Raw genomic sequence first — 17927 nt, forward strand, 5'->3', positions numbered from 1 at the left:
TATTTTCAAAAAGCACAAAATTATATTTATTATTTTTTAATATCCACATTATTATATTTATATCATGATTAATATAAAAAATATACTATTTAACAAAATCATACTTATTCGTATAATGCTAGTGAACAAAATTATAAATACATTAATACCATATAAATAATACAAATAAAATAATAAAAAATCGCTTAAATTACCTTCTCAAACGTGGTTATACGAAATTTATAATAAAATCAACGGATAATGTTAATATCTGAAATAAATGACAAACATTAATGGAAATTTACACAAAACAAAATATTACTTTTTAATATATAATTATAATATTATCAACGAAATTAAACATTACCTCCTCACACCTCTTTGAATGGAATGGATGACAAAATCAACAAATAATATTAATACAAGGCCGAAGGAGAAAAGAAGAATTTTACGCAAATGAGTCGGAGGAAAGAAATATTTTGCGAGAATGAACCGGAGTAAAGAAGCATTTTGGGCAGATGAAACGGAGAAAATGCGCGCAATTTAAAGAGGAAGAGTGACGGATTCCCTAGAATCCGTGACAGACTCTTTTTCTTCATTTTTTAAAAAAAATTTAGAATCCACTATAAATTTCTACGGATTGCCATATTTTTGCAAATATCTAATTTTTACAATATTTTACTAAATAGTTTTTTTTAATTAATATTACTTTTTAAAAAACCTCAAAACTCAAACTCAAGACTAAACACAAGTCAAATTGAGAGTCCATGACAGGCTGTCATGGATTTAGAATCCACTATAAATTTCTATGGATTGCACTATTTTTACAAACATCTCATTTTTACAATATTTTACTAAATAGTTTTTTAATTAATATTAATTTTAAAAAAAGCTCCAAAACTCAAACTCAAAAATAAACACAAGTCAAATAGGGAATCCGTGACAGCTGCTTTTTCTTTAACTTTTTTTAAAAAATTTAGAATCCGCTCTAAATTTCTACGGATTACACTATTTTTACAAACATGTCATTTTTACAATATTTTACAAATAGTTTTTTAATTAATATTTTTTTTTAAAAAAGCCTAAAACTCAAACTTAAGACTAAACACAAGTCAAATAGGGCAAAAAGTTATGTGACCTATAAGACCGTTTCACGTAAGTTTTGTGAATTAATATATATTGTCGAAATAAACAACAAAAAGTTATTTTAAAGAAAAAAAGTAAAAAGCATATGATCCATCCTCGTACCCTACAAAACTCAAGGGCTTTTTTTAAAAAAATAATATTAATTTTAAAACTATTTAGCAAAATATTGCAAAAGTGTGAGCCTTGTAAAAATAATGCAATCTGTAGATATTTACAAGATTCTTAATTTTTTTTAAAAAAATAAAGGAAACGGAGGCGTAGAATCCGTGACAGACTGTCATTGATTCTGAATCCGTGACACGCATTCACGGGTTCTAGGAATCCATGACTACCATCGTTTAAATTGTGCGCAATTCTTCGACTTCTTTATGCAATTCCTCCGACTTCTTTGCATTTCCTCGACTTCTTTGCGGAAAATACTGGAAGGCTGTTAAGGAATTCTTGTTTCCGGTTGTGTTCCGACTACGCAAAAATAATAACCTTGAAATATTTTCAAAAAGCACAAAATTATATTCATTATTTTTTATATCCCCATTATTATATTTATATGTGATTAATATTAAAAATATACTATTTAACAAAATTATACTTATTCGTATAATGCTATTGAATAAAAATATAAATACAATATAAATAATACAAGTCATACTTTTAATTAATTTTTTAATTAATATTACTTTTTTAAAAAGCCTCAAAACTCAAACTCAAGACTAAACACAAGTCAAATTGGGAATCGTGACAGGCTATCATGGATTTAGAATCCAATATAAATTTCTATGGATTGCACTATTTTTACAAACATCTCATTTTTACAATATTTTACTAAATAGGTTTTTTAATTAATATTAATTTTAAAAAAAGCTCCAAAACTCAAACTCAAGACTAAACACAAGTCAAATAGGGACAGCTGTTTTTTCTTTAACTTTTTAAAAAAAAATTAAAATCCGCTCAAAATTTCTACGGATTACACTATTTTTACAAACATATCATTTTTACAATATTTTACTAATAGTTTTTTAATTAATATTATTTTTTTAAAAAAAGCCTAAAACTCAAACTTAAGACTAAACACAAGTCAAATAGGGAATCCGTGACATGATCTTTTTCTTTAATTTTTCTTTTAAAAGTATTTAGAATCCGTTATAAATTTCTACGGATTGCATTATTTTTACAAACATATCATTTTTACAATATTTTATTAAATAGTTTTTCATTAATATTAATTTTTTTAAAAAATCCCCAAAACTCAAACTCAAGACTAAACACAAGTCAAATAGAAAATCAATCGACTGTCATAACTGCAAGAATATATTATTAAAAATGAAAGAAAGAAGATCGAGTTTTTTAAATAAAAAAAGAGTAATAAAAATTTTAAAAAAAACAGAAGCCTACTCAAATTAAATGACACATGTTTTTTTCTTCTTCTTGTTTTGTTAATTTAATAAATTTATATAATTGTCACTTTTAAAAATATGTAAAATATAAAAATAAAAATTTTACATTTTGAGATATTAAATTATAATTAATAAGTTTGTCAAGTTATTTCAAATATAAAACATTGTACAAAATTATTTTAGTAAAATAAATTAAAAACGGGGCAAACTATGTTTATAAATTATTACCTAAAATTTATTTATATTTTAAATATATCCCCAAAAATGTTAAATATATCCCCAAAAATGTTAACGGCTGAAAAATAAAAACGCGTTTTGTCGGTTTCCATATCTGAATTGGCCCCGCTCCCCTCCGCTCCCATTGTGGAGTTATCAAATACCCCGTAATAGGGGGTTCTTCTTCCCCGATCCATCTCCTGATTCTCCCGCCTTTTCTCTCTAAAGAAACCCTAGCGCTCTACTCCGAAGGAGTGATATGGGATACGCTAAAAATGGCCTTGAAACTCACTTCCAGAGATATTCAAGATATCGTCTCCAAGCTATCATCCGACAAGGACAAAGCTCGAGAAGTAATCAAGAAGATATAGTTTCTTGGAGGGTAACGAGTTGAGTTTCTTGTATATGAAATCATCTTTTTACATAATTTTCAATGATTTTGTTTAATAGGATCGAGCAATAAGTAGAATTCATACTTGTATACTTTCACACAGTTCGTTTGTTTTGCTGAAACATTTCCGATTCATATTTCTTATCTTAGGATGGCATTGAGTCCTATTGTTTAATAGGCATTGAACAATATGTAGAGCTCATTGCCATTCCTTTTGTATCTATTTAAAAATGAAGGATTATTAAGAACTGCAGATTGGTGAGGGGATCCACATGTTTCTGTATCAAGAATTGTAGTCGTAGGTCATCAATGTAAGATTTATCATTGATGTAGTTTTTTCTGTTTCATTTGATTTCTTCTGTTTTTCAGGCAAAAAAAAATCTTCTTCTACATGTGGCTAAATCACTTTTCAATCATGTGTGGATTGTCCTCAAAGATGTTCCAAGTTTCCAATCTGAGTATTGTGTTATCCTTCGCTATCTTTTGGAAGTTACATATTATCGGTTTCACATGCGGAAACAAGTTTACTCCAGTGAGTGTACCTCCAGTAACTTGGCTAATACACTATCTATATGACTGTGAATTTCATCTGCAGATCGGTTTTCTATATGGACAGATCTTGTACTTCTGTACATGGAAAAGGTGGAAACAAGCCTGAGCACAGATAATTTTGGTCAAATAATCGTCACACAGATTTCTTATAGTTATTCTATTGCAATAATCGTCAACTTTATAATTTTGTTCTTTTTGCATGTTAGGGATGAGGGAAAAATTTCTTGCAAGCTTGTGGAGTGCATCAATACATATTTGTTAAAGGATGAACCAAATTTAGGTGGCAAATCCCTGGAAATTCATCAAGCATTAAATCATTTCGTGTTTCGGTGCTGGTTTGCTACTCATGATCGAAGTCTAAAATGTGTCTTGAGCGGTACTAAGTTGATGGTTTTAATTTAAAGTTAAATGTCTGTAGTACTTCTAATTTGTCCTTCATTAGTAGGATTCTCTTATTTGCTATGCAAAATTGCAAGTAAGTTTAACTAGAGGTGTGGATGACGGTTCTATTTTACTAGAACTTGTGGATGTGATGAGCAAGGAGCTTGATCAAATGAGTACCTCCAGCACCAATTCACCCTGGTTAGAATTACATTGTGCTTAATTTTTGGTGGGTTTATGAAATGCTACTTCTCTGCTCTTGTTTGTATTTTATTTATTTATTAATTATTATTATTATTATTATTATTTTGAGTGACTCAATTAGGGGTGAAAAATGTGGGATTATGACAAGCTCACAGTTCAAGGTGGCGGAGCTTGGTGACCTTGTGTTTTGCCAGGTACTTATTGCAGCAACTTAATTGTTGTGCCTTTTAAAGTTGATACTCCATTACATATTTGTGGTTGTGTGCTTACCAGACACGATATGGATCTTTTGTATTTCATTGGGTTATGGGCTCGGTTTTATCTTCTGGTGGTTATTTTCAACCTTATTTTAGCTTACTCTGTTCAATTTTGAATAATAGGATGATGGGAAAAACAACAGAAAAAAAGTGAAAAGTCTGGTCATAAGTGTTGTCTCCATAAACGACGTGCCACAACTTAATTTTTCTTCTTCTTGATTTTATATAATTGTCACCACTTCATGCTCGTAAGAGCATATCTTGGGATATTAATGGTGGAGTAAACCACTTCAATCAAATGACAAATTGATTTCAATATTGACGATACCAAGTGAGATTCTATCAAATGAAAAATTGAGTTCTGACCCCTTTTTGATTCAACAATTAACATGAATTTAAGCTTTTAAATGAACCAAAAGGGCTTAATAGAATTTTGTACTTCAATATGTAGAATTCCATTTATATCATATTGAGCAGAAATAAATACGGTATAAAACTGTTGAGACTTTTCAGCTGTGATATGATGCAAACATTTTAAAACATAGTGAGAGGGAAGGACAACTGAGAGAACATAAGTGAATAAACTGAGAGAACAAAAGTAAATATTAAGTGTGATTTTAATGAATCAAAATTTGATTTCTAATTCTTTTACTTTTTGAAATAGTTTGAGATGCTTCCATGTATTTGGTATGACATGAAGCATTCCTCTTTTTTAAATACGGTATAAAACTGTTGAGACTTTTCAGCTGTGATATGATGCAAACATTTTAAAACATAGTGAGAGGGAAGGACAACTGAGAGAACATAAGTGAATAAACTGAGAGAACAAAAGTAAATATTAAGTGTGATTTTAATGAATCAAAATTTGATTTCTAATTCTTTTACTTTTTGAAATAGTTTGAGATGCTTCCATGTATTTGGTATGACATGAAGCATTCCTCTTTATTTCAATCTTGAGAAAAACAGTTTTCCATATTTATTTATTTTTTTTGATAGAAAACTATTTTATTAAAATAATAAGCTTTAGTTACAATAAAACGATAAAACGAGGATAAGTAATCCTCGTTGAGCTGACTCCCTTACTAACTTAACCTAAATGAACCGAGTTTGACACTATTGCCGTGGCATTACAAACTTCCAATCTCGGACTAAATCATTTATACATAAATGACTAAATTCTTTCAATCTCGTCATCCATATTGCAATCCTGAATTTGACTTTGTCCCATACTTGTTCAATCGAGTCGGTTTCATCTTCAAAAATTCTTCTATTCCTCTCCAACCATAAGGACCAAAAGACGCAATGAACAATCATAACCCAGAAATCAATCAGTGTAGACGGTAATGGACATTTCCATATTTATGGTCAAAGGTTACAAGGCAATGTTCACTTTCCAGGTGTGCGCTAATACATATAAAAGCCCAGTTACTGAAAAACGAGCTCGGAGGGAGCATGTGGTTGTCCTGATAAAAGAGAGAGTCATGGGGGGCAAATGGCCACAGTAGGTTTCAACAGAACTTGTTCTTTTGAGTAGATAAAAAAATATAAACATCAAATATCTCAATACTTAACAGTATCCTTATGGCTGGTGGATGGTGTGATATCATGTTTTTTCCTTGTTCATGGATCACACATTCGATGGCATATCCGACACAATATTTTTCAATAATTCCAAATTTGTTTTTACGTTCAAAAGAATGAGAATCTATTGTTCACATTTGCATTCATGTTGCTACTTATTATCCACCATCTTGAGTTAAAACGAGCTAATATTCGTGGCAGGCATGCTGCAATTGTTTGTCTCATCCGCAATTATTCTACTCGCATCCGTAAAGATCACTTATTGATTTTATTGTGAAATCTTGACTGTTACCTGTAGCTTTATTGACTGGTTTATATTTCATCCTCCGGTGACAAAAAATTTGTGCTCCTGTAGTCTATTTGTCTCCTTCCTGTGTGCTGGATATGCATTCACATTTTCTTGATATTTTAATTTGGTTAATATCTATACCTCTTCGTTGAGGGAGAGGAGAGCTGTTGTCTGTTTTTCTTTTTGCCTTAATTTCAAACTTATTCTTTTGGCACCAGTAGGGAACTATTTTTTTTCTTGTTAGGGTCTTGCAGGGGCACAATTCTCTTATCTTTGTTGGTTTGTCATGTGCTTTGTAGGTTCTCTTTTTCCTTTTGCTTTTCAGTACAAATGTTAATTCATCAGTTGCCTTACTCAAGTGATACCGCCATTCAGACTTGTTTCTAATGTTTCTGTTTTTCATACTTCTGATATCACATTTGCCCTTTCTGGAGTTCGCAGTCAAATTTTGATTTCCGGAATTCGCTTGTTCTCGATTGCAGAATTATTAACGCTGAAACTTTAGAGCATTCTTATGACGATCTGTTCTGCACGTTGCAGTAAGTTGTTCCTTTACATGCAAAAACTTCATTTCACTCTGTATAATTGAGCTTAAGAAATCAGTGTGATATGGTTTGCAACTGTAATAATTTGATGCTTAAACAAACACTATGCCCCGCTCCCCTCCGCTCCCATTGTGGAGTTATCAAATACCCCGTAATAGGGGGTTCTTCTTCCCCGATCCATCTCCTGATTCTCCCGCCTTTTCTCTCTAAAGAAACCCTAGCGCTCTACTCCGAAGGAGTGATATTGGATACGCTAAAAATGTCCTTGAAACTCACTTCCAGAGATATTCAAGAGATCGTCTCCAAGCTATCATCCGACAAGGACAAAGCTCGAGAAGTAATCAAGAAGATATAGTTTCTTGGAGGGTAACGAGTTGAGTTTCTTGTATATGAAATCATCTTTTTACATAATTTTCAATGATTTTGTTTAATAGGATCGAGCAATAAGTAGAATTCATACTTGTATACTTTCACACAGTTCGTTTGTTTTGCTGAAACATTTCCGATTCATATTTCTTATCTTAGGATGGCATTGAGTCCTATTGTTTAATAGGCATTGAACAATATATAGAGCTCATTGCCATTCCTTTTGTATCTATTTAAAAATGAAGGAAACTTTTATTCATTTTCTTTGTATTATTTTGTGAAGTTTGGCGGGTACATGATGATAGTTTTTGATGTTTGTCATTACCTTGTTTTATTAATTTATTTTCCCCCTGAAATGGGCCAGTCAGATAAACATAAAGGTAATTTACTTTGTTTTATTTGATTTTAAATTATTCAAACAGGGAGTCTCATTCGCTACATGTGTTATGAACTTCGAATCTTTTGCGAGAATTATTGGAAATACTTATAATTGGCTTTTTCTGTAATTAAGTTTAGGGAATTTCATATCCGCCTCTTCAATTCTACAAGTGATTAATATTCTGAGATAATTTTTTCGTGGATAATATTTTGCTCATGTAGTGTATTAATGTTTTTTATCTTTTGGTTTATGAATACAGGAAGGGGTTAAGTTGTTGAGTACTTGGTTAGAAACCGATAGATCCATTGGATTCTGTAGATATTTGTCTGATAAAACTTCAGTGCTTAAGCCTAACGAAGTTCCACATTGTAAGCATATATAACCATCTATGTTTAACCATCTGAAAGATTTCGTTTTATTTTTATTGTTTTGGATGAATTGATGGTGTGCAGTTGCTTACTACTTTTTTGTGCATCTGAGACTTGGCCTTTTCTTGTCAAAATTTTAATGCAACGTGCATCTTCCAAGATCTCATCCAGCAAGAAGAGATTACCGAAGTCAATTTTTGGGAAGACTGTTCGGATTATTGTGCAACGAGCCCAGGATGATGGGTGTTCAGGTTAGTGTTTGAAGTTTTTGTCTCATATGGAACATGAAAGCAATCTGATAATGTTGTGTTTGTTCGCAGAATTTCTTGTGGTGAATATCTTAGATACCTTTTTAATTTGAATGAATTTTGATGTATGCAACTATCTGTGACTTTATCTTAGAGAGTCTTCCAAGAGTGATGTTGCTTGTCGGCCGGCTTTAACTTGCCGTAAAGGTCTGTTCTCATTTCATCTTGTCAATCATGTGTAAAAACATTATCCTCCTCACTTCGAAAGGTCTTGTGTTGAATTACCACCAACATTTCATCACTTAAATTTAGTGAAAAAGAAGACAATCTAGATGGCGCTGAAGTGAAGGAGTCCTTTGCTTTTGTATCTAGTTATTAGTATCTTTTTGAAATGTTGCACTAAAGGGGTTGACGCAGCCTTCAAATTTCTCCTTATCTTTCAGTAGGATTCTCTTATTTGCTATGCAAAATTGCAAGTAAGTTTAACTAGAGGTGTGGATGACGCTTCTATTTTACTAGAACTTTTGGATGTGATGAGCAAGGAGCTTGATCAAATGAGTACTTCCAGCACCAATTCACCCTGGTTAGAATTACAACGTGCTTAATTTTTGGTGGGTTTTTGACATGCTACTTCTCTGTTCTTGTTTGTATTTTATTTATTTATTTTTTATTATTATTATTTTTATTATGAGTGACTCAATTAGGGATGAAAAATGTGGGATTATGACAAGCTCACAGTTCAAGGTGGGGAGCTTGCTGCCCTTTTTTTTTTGCCGGGTACTTATTGCAGCAACTTAATTGTCGTGCCTTTTAAAGTTGATAGTCCATTACATATTTGTGGTTGTGTGCTTACCAGCCACGATATGGCTCTTTTGTATTTCATTGGTTATGGGCTCGGTTTTATCTTCTGGTGGTTATTTTCAACCTTATTTTATGTTCCATTGTTGCTAAAATTGTAGCAGCTTACTCCGTTAAATTTTGAATAATAGGAAGATGGGAAAAACAACAGAAAAAAGTGAAAAGTCTGGTCATAAGTGTTGTCGCCATAAACGACGTGCCACAACTTAATTTTTTTTCTTCTTGATTTTATATAATTGTCACCACTTCATGCTCGTAAGAGGATATCTTGGGATATTAATGGTGGAGTAAACAACTTCAATCAAATTACAAATTGATTTCAATATTGACGATACCAAGTGAGATTCTATCAAATGAAAAATTGAGTTCTGACCCCTTTTTGATTCAACAATTAACATGAATTTAAGCTTTTAAATGAACTAAAAGGACTTAATAGAATTTTGGACTTCAATATGTAGAATCCACTTATATCATATTGAGCAGAAATAAATACGGTATAAAACTGTTGAAGGCTTTTCAGCTGTGATATGATGCAAAATTTTTAAAACATAATGAGAGGGAAGGACAACTGAGAAAACATAAGTAAATAAACTAAGAGAACATAAGTAAATATTAATCAAAATTTGATTTCTAATTCTTTTACTTTTTGAAATAGTTTGAGATCTTTTTAGTTGCTTCCATGTATTTGGTATGACTTGAAGTATTCCTCTTTATTTCAATCTTGAGAAAAACAGTTTTCCATATTTATGGTCAAAGGTTACAAGGCAATGTTCACTTTCCAGGTGTGCGCTAATACGTATAAAAGCCCAGTTACTGAAAAACGAGCCCGGAGGGAGCCATGTGGTTGTCCTGATAAAAGATAGAGTCGTGGAGGGCAAATAGCCAGGGTAGGTTTCAACAGAACTTGTTCTTTTGCGTGGATAAAAAAGTATAAACATCAAATATCTCAATACTTAACAGTATCCTTTGGCCTTGTGGATGGTGTGATACATGTTTTTTCCTTGTTTATGGATCACACATTCAATGGCAAATCCAACACAATAATTTCCAAATTTGTTTTTCTATTGTTCACATTTGCATTCATGTTGCTACTTATTATCCACCATCTTGAGTTAAAACGAGCTAATATTCGTGGCAGGCATGCTGCACTTGTTTGTCTCATCTGCATACTCGCATCCGTAAAGATCACTTATTGTTTTGGTTTGACAGCATATCTGCAAATTTTGGAAGGTTAAATTCATTGATGTTATTGTGAAATCTTGACTGTTACCTGTAGCTTTATTGACTGGTTTATATTCCATCCTCCAGTGACAAAACATTTGTGCTCCTGTAGTCTATTTGTCTCCTTCCTGTGTGCTGGAGAGTGGAGATGCATTCACATTTTCTTGATATTTTAATTTGGTTAATATCTATACCTCTTCGTTGAGGGAGAGGAGAGCTGTCTGTTTTGCTTTTTGCCTTCATTTCGAACTTATTCTTTTGGTACCAGTAGGGAATTATTTTTTTTCTTGTTAGGGTCTTGCAGGGGCACAATTCTCTTATCTTTGTTCACTTTTCTTTATCATGACCAATAGCAATCATATATTGTGGATGGACTGGATAGTTGCTCATCAATAATTGCGAACATCTTACCTTCCTACTTCTCTCCCTTTCCATTCCCTATCTCTTACTCTTATTAATAATTTTTTTCTGGCTCTTTCTATCAACGTCTTTTTTGAAGAAAAATGGCTCTGATTAAATTGTTTGTGTTTGGTTGGCGTGTGGGGCTTACTAAGGATAATGAAAATAAACTCCATGAACATTCTGGACCATTATATGAGGTATCGCGTTTGTAGGATGTCTAATGACGGGACCTGCTTGATATTCTTTTTTCTTTTAATCCTTGTGCATATTTTGGTTTTATTTTTGTAAAAATTCTGCAGGTTGGCAAAGATTGGCATGTGATATGGAACTGCCTTATGCGGAGTTTGCCAACATTTTGCAATCTCACCTCAATTGTAAGCATCCATTTGTGTAAAATTCCCATCAAGGCATGGTGTAGATAGATCTTTGAAATGCTTCCTTTCCTGTTATGGTGAATTGTTATGTATAATTCATCTACTTTGCATTTCATATTGTAGGAAAAAGTAGGTACAGTTAGATTCCCTCTCACGAAATCTCAATCTCATTTTGATAAATGCGTGTTTAAAATGAATGTGTTTTTAATATGGCATTGATTATGCACTTAAGTTAGGAGAGAAAAAAACTACCTCACTTTGGTTATGGGTGACTCCTAAATTGTAGGTTAAGGATAGCTTAACGCTGTCTTAACACCAGTTTCTTCCTGTTTCCATTATTGTATAATGTTCTTCTATTTGTAATTATGATTGGATGTTCAAGTATTTATACAATTCTGAAAGCAACTTTTCAAGCTCTAAATTCAGTATTACAGGGTTAATTGTGCTCTCGTCTTTGCAGGTGGATGCTGCTGCTTTGTAGCATAATGTTGAGCGTAAGATTATAGATAACTGTTTGCTTCTCTTATTTTGATTTGATTGTTTCCTTGCTAGTAAAATGCTTGCTTCTCCATGATTTCAGTATAATAACTTCTTTGCTTGGCATTTACCTAGTATACAAAAGATTCATGTCTTGTTCTCTCGAGATATGGGATCTTCGGCTATTTAAACACACACTTTCAACGTGAGTGATTCACCTTTGCAAACTTTTTGTCGTTCATGTTGCTTTAGAGTATAAATCTTTCGTTGTATGACATTGTCGATCTCATCTTTACCCTAAAATCCACTGAATACTTGTCTGATATTCTTTTTTTGTTCTGGAGAGATGTATGTTATATATATTTTTGTTCTTTTACTCTCTTGAATATGACCCGTGGTACTATGGGATGGTTCGTTCAGCTTTTTTGGAAACCTCTAGCTACTTGTAATTTCTAGTTCAATTAATTTCTCTTGAGATGGTAAAGTGTTCGCTATTTGGGTCCAATGAAGAATATATGACCTAGGTTGCCACTAAAATAAGTCATGCAAAAAGATGCTTTAGGGTCACCATCCATATTTCGGCAAAAATCCTCCGATGCCCAAGAGAAAATATGAAACGGGAGAAATGCATAGTACTTGGTGTAAAATTGGCATACATTAGCATACCTTTTAAAGTTTGTGTACACTACCCACTATTTGTAACACTACCCACTATTTGTATCTATAGATGTATATTTGGTTGAGAAATAATAACCACAAGGATTTGAAGTTCATCTCTATCTGGAAATATCGGGACAATCATTCGACGTGAAAAAGAGAACATGTTCAATCTAGAATTCTGATGTCGATATTTCTCGCCATTGGGACGAAACTACAAATTAAAAGGATGTAGGAGTGGAGTCTAATGAGAAACAACCCTAAAGGTCTGTTTATTAGATGCGTCGGCCACTCCAGTTTATAAAAAATGAATTATTCTAACATTGCATTTATCAGGTTAAGCCAAAGGCATATTTCATAATTCTTGACAGCATTTAATTCACCTTAATATATGTCTTAAATGTGACCATTGGTTATTTTATATCAGCACTAACCAAATATTAATCATATGATGTCTCTTAAGCGGAGTAAGAGAGGACAACTTGGCAGACTAGTGTATTAAGTGCACACACCTTTCAAAATAAATTGCAACTCCTAATATCTTGTGTGACATGGAATTATAGAAGCCTTACTATCGGCCTTCCTATATGCTACTTTTTAAAATTTTCATTTTATTTTGCCTTTAATATTGCTAAGTAATTATTTTACGGAATAATCACCTTATAAATCCATTTGATCTCCTCCATGATGGTCTAATAATTCTGAACACCTTAAATAGTTAGTTGATTTCCATTATATATTCGATGGAATTTGTATGATCATATTTTCTCATATTTTTTACTATTGCCTTTTTTATTTTTTTCTTCATTGATATCTTGGGTAGAATTAGTTGGTGACAATTGTTGCTTACCTTAATCTAATCGAATTATTAGAATTGTTGGTTCAGTGGTGCTGTTTCAAAGAGTTGAGTCTTTAATGTTTAAAACATCAGTTATTTTTTTATGTATTATCAAGCACTCAAATTCTATAATTAGTGAAGTGCAGTTTAGAGTAAACATTAGGACGGAATTGTTGGTCTTATATGGATGTTGCTTTTTTTTTTTTCTTTCTGGCAGCAATGTAGTATTTGTTTGTTGACATTTAAGTTACCATACATTCATAAGGATTTAAATTATGCAGTTACCATCAACTACATCCTTATGTACAATAGCAATTTTTATTTTGTAATTACGAAACTTGTAAGGTTTAGATTCCATTGTCACCATTAGAATACCATGGTATGTGGAGTTACTTTATAGTATGTTTGAGTAGTAAACAAATAACGATTTGATTTTCGTTGTAGCATAGGTTGTTACTTGTAGCTTAGGTTGTTTTGGTTGTTCCTATTTTTTGGGGATCTTGTTATTTCTTTTCCTTTTTGTTAGGTCTTTAGCTGTATCTTTTGTGTATTTATGTACACCTTTCGGTAGCAATAAAGTATGATTTTTTCTCCTCAAAACTTCATGGTATCAGAGCCATGAGTGATCAATCCGAGAAATCTCCAAAGGGATCGGTTCAATTTCCCTCAACCTCTCCCAATCCTCCTGAAAACAGTTCTGTAACTAGTGTTCTCACTAGTCACAAATTGACTGATAAAAACTATCTCCAATGGTCTCAATCCATGATGATGTTCATCAGTGGACGAGGGCGAGATGATTACCTCACTGGTGTTGCGGTTCAGCCTAGCCACAGTGACCCGACTTTCAAAGCTTGGCGTACTGAAAACAATCTTGTCATGTCTTGGTTAATCAACTCAATGACCATAGACATTGGCGAGAACTTCCTGTTGTACACTACAGCGAAGGAAATCTGGGATGCAGCTCGTGATACTTTCTCCAGCAGCGAAAACGCTATTGAACTTTTTCACATTGAGAGTACTCTTCAAGATCTACGTCAAGGTGAGCAATCTGTCACATTGTACTTCACCACTCTTACCCGATATTGGCAACAACTAGATCTCTTCCAGCCATATCATTGGAAGTGTGCTGAAGACAATGTCTTCTTCCGTCAAATTATTGAGACCAAGCGCATATTCAAATTCCTTATGGGTCTAAACAAGACTATTGATGATGTGCGAGGACGTATCCTCGGGACTAGACCTTTACCAGCCCTTCGTGAAGTATTCTCTGAAGTCCGTCGAGAAGAGAGCTGTAAACGTGTCATGCTTGGCCAATCAGACAGTCAACTAACCATCGAAGCCTCTGCCTTCATCTCTACTGGTGATACACCAGCTGACCTCACAGGTCTTGCTTCCCGCAACAATCATCCCAAAGGCCGACCTTGGTGTGATCATTGCAAGAGGCCAGGTCATACAAAAGAAACGTGTTGGAAAATTCATGGCAAGCCTCTTGATTGGAAGCCAAATAGGAACCAAGAGGCACGTGCAAACACAGTCTCACAACCTGTTCCTCATACACCCACTCCCTTCACCAAAGATCAAATGGATGCCCTACAGAAAATGTTCTCTCAGGTGGGAAATCAATCCACTGGTGCTAGCAACAGCCCTGGTGTTGGCCTTCATGTGTCTCAGTCATCCTCTACTCCATGGATTGTCGACTCCGGAGCTTCGGATCATATGACAGGTGACAGATCCCTATTTTCAACTTATTCCCCATGCACCAACTACCAAACAGTTCGTATAGCAGATGGCACACGCACCCGAGTACATGGAGAAGGCCAAATTCGTATCTCTGAATCCATTCTCCTTCAATCTGTGTTTTTTGTTCCCAACATTGACTGTAATCTTATTTCTGTGAGCAAACTCAATTGTGACCTTAAATGTGTGACCACATTCCATTCGAATTGTTGTGTGTTTCAGGATATGAGCTCGGGGAGGACGATTGGCAGTGCTAGACTTTGTTCCGGCATCTATCTCCTACAAATCACACCTAAACTGAGAAGCTGTGACAATTCTCAGTGTTGGTCTATCAATAAATTAGAAAGCCATTTAGGGAGTCAGTCTAATAAAGATAGTGCAATCATGTTGTGGCACTATCGTCTTGGCCATCCAAATTTTTCATATCTAAAGATATTGTATCCTTCTCTGTTCATCAATAAAAATCCTAACTTATTTCATTGTGATATTTGTCAACTTTCCAAACACACCCGTGGCATATATTCTCCGGTACCATATAAACCAAGCTCACCCTTCTCCCTCATTCATGGTGACATTTGGGGTCCAAATCGGCTTCCAAATATCACTGGGGCTAGATGGTTTCTCTTGCTTGTTGATGACCATACTCGTTTAAGTTGGACCTTCCTCATGAAAGATAAGTCTGAAACGATAGAGATCTTCAAAAACTTTTATGCCATGATTCAAACACAATTTCAAACAAATATACAAGTGGTAAAAACTGATAATGCTAGGGAATTTTTTAACACATCTCTCAGCCCTTTCTTTCAATCCCGCGGTATCGTGCAACAGAGTTCATGTGTGGATACTCCACAACAGAACGGTGTCGCTGAAAGAAAGAATCGCCACATCCTTGACATGTCTCGTTCTCTCCTCTTTCAATCTAATGTACCTAAAAAATTTTGGGGTGAAGCTGTTTTTACCGCCACATATTTAATCAATCGCCTTCCCTCTCATGTTCTTAAGTTCAAGAGTCCTTTAGATGTATTTCTGACCCTATTCCCTAGCAGTCACTTGATCACAAAGATACCTTTCAAACTTTTTGGCTATGTAGCACGGATACCTTAAATTTTTTTTTTTGAAGTATCGGATACGGATACGACACGGATACGGATACGACACGCGTATCCGCGTGTCGGATACCTCAAAATCCGTATCGTTGACTTTGTTTAGGGTTGACCATCCGGATACGTTTTGAACACGGCGAGGACACGCCATGGATACGGCGTGGATACGTTTTTCGGATACGTTTGGGCAAAATTGCAAATATTTAAAAGTTTTAGGGGTTAATTAAAAAAAGGACTAAAAGGAAAATAATTTAAAATAAATTAGAATGGGCTTTTAAATCCCTAAATACATTTGTCCATCTCTTTCATTCCATTTCTGCCCAAGCGTCTCTCAATTCAACCGATATAGATGTTTGATTTCTTTTTACTTGCTTAAGATGGATTTTGCATTTAATATTTTGTACTTAAGATATTATGATTAATGAAATATTACATCTATCTCTATAATTTTTATTTCTCAATACTAAATTTATATAAATATATATAATATTTATATATATTTTAATAATTGTCGTATCCTAGCCGTATCGTGTCTTATATTTTCAAATTTTGACGTGTCGCCGTATCCGTATCGTATTCGATACGATACTCGTACCCGTATCCATGCAACATAGCTTTTTGGTAGTACAGCCTTTGTTCATGTCCATTCCCAACATCGTGGTAAGCTTGATGCTCGCTCAATCCGTTGCATTTTCCTAGGATATTCTCCATCCAAGAAAGGGTACAGGTGCTTCTGTCCTACTACGCAAAAATTATTTCACTCAATGGATGTTACATTCTTTGAGGATAAGCCCTATTTTTCCAATAATGTTATTCAGGGGGACAATCACACGACTTATGAGTCACACAATTGGGAATCTCTTCTTGAAAACACTGATCACATACCTCTTCCTAACTCTAGCTCAGGTTCTGTCCCTATTCCAATTGTTACTGCCACTCCTGATCCTAATTCGTCCACCTCATCTCCATTTGTCTATCCCAAACATCCTCCGCTTCTCGATAAATCAATCAAAGTGTACACTCGGAGACTACGAGAAAATGGGCCTGAACAAAATCAGCACCTCCAGTCGTCTGCCACAAGCTCTCCTGAACATACTAGCACTTCACCTCCTCCCGAACAAGTTACCGATCAGCTACCAAGTCAACCAGGAGATGATCATAGTCCAGAACTTCCCATTGCTCTGAGAAAAGGTACTCGGACCTGCACCAATCATCCTATCCAGAGATTCATGTCATACTCCAACCTATCTACCAAATACAGAGCTTGTGTGACAGCATTAGATGAGATTTCCATCCCTAGATCTGTTCACGAGGCAATGAAGATTCCAGAGTGGAAATCAGCTACTCTAACAGAGTATCAGGCCCTGCAAAAGAATGAAACTTGGATCTTAACTCAACTTCCTCCAGGGAAGCGAACCGTAGGGTGTAGGTGGCTGTACTCGGTGAAACAAAAGGCAGATGGAAGCATTGATCGCTTCAAAGCTCGTCTTGTGGCACAAGGGTACACTCAAACATATGGTATTGATTACCAAGAGACTTTCGCACCAGTTGCTAAGCTCAACACTATCCGGGTCTTGCTATCTATTGCGACAAATCAAGAATGGCCTTTGTTCCAACTCGACGTGAAGAATGCATTCTTGAATGGTCAATTAATTGAAGAAGTTTATATGAATATTCCCCCGAGATTTGAATATGAGCAAACAACGGGAAAAGTGTGTAGACTCAAGAAAGCTTTGTACGGTCTCAAGCAATCTCCTCGTGCATGGTTTGAGAGGTTCACCAAGGTATTGAAACTGGACAACTATTTTCAGTCACAGGCTGATCATACCCTCTTCTATAAGTACTTTGATGATGGGCGTATCACCATCATTATTGTATATGTAGATGACATCATCCTCACCGGAAATAATAATGATGAGTCACGACGATTGAAAGGCCTTCTTGCAAGAGAATTTGAAATCAAA

General features: G+C 34.3%; 2 protein-coding genes across 2 annotated transcripts in view; both read left to right on the top strand.

The window, feature by feature from the left end:
• LOC140827861 (serine/threonine-protein kinase ATM-like) overlaps window positions 1-17927 on the top strand; it is a 53722-nt gene that overhangs the window by 18929 nt on the left and 16866 nt on the right. The window contains exons 7-15 of the mRNA XM_073190727.1: window positions 3496-3658; window positions 3743-3768; window positions 3885-4054; window positions 4197-4260; window positions 4385-4457; window positions 5918-6021; window positions 10293-10384; window positions 11077-11151; window positions 11764-11833. Coding sequence (XP_073046828.1) covers window positions 3518-3658; window positions 3743-3768; window positions 3885-4054; window positions 4197-4260; window positions 4385-4457; window positions 5918-6021; window positions 10293-10384; window positions 11077-11151; window positions 11764-11833 — 815 coding nt within the window. The 5' untranslated portion in view covers window positions 3496-3517. The remainder of the gene's footprint in view (window positions 1-3495; window positions 3659-3742; window positions 3769-3884; window positions 4055-4196; window positions 4261-4384; window positions 4458-5917; window positions 6022-10292; window positions 10385-11076; window positions 11152-11763; window positions 11834-17927) is intronic.
• On the top strand, window positions 11844-15162 carry LOC140827863 (uncharacterized). The gene is made up of 2 exons (XM_073190775.1): window positions 11844-14846; window positions 15083-15162. Exons 1-2 carry the CDS (start codon window positions 13742-13744, stop codon window positions 15115-15117), a joined length of 1140 nt encoding a protein of 379 aa, XP_073046876.1. The 5' UTR covers window positions 11844-13741; the 3' UTR covers window positions 15118-15162.

The sequence above is a fragment of the Primulina eburnea genome, chromosome 3, assembly GCF_022965805.1.
Source record: "Primulina eburnea isolate SZY01 chromosome 3, ASM2296580v1, whole genome shotgun sequence".
Taxonomy (NCBI): Eukaryota; Viridiplantae; Streptophyta; class Magnoliopsida; order Lamiales; family Gesneriaceae; genus Primulina; species Primulina eburnea.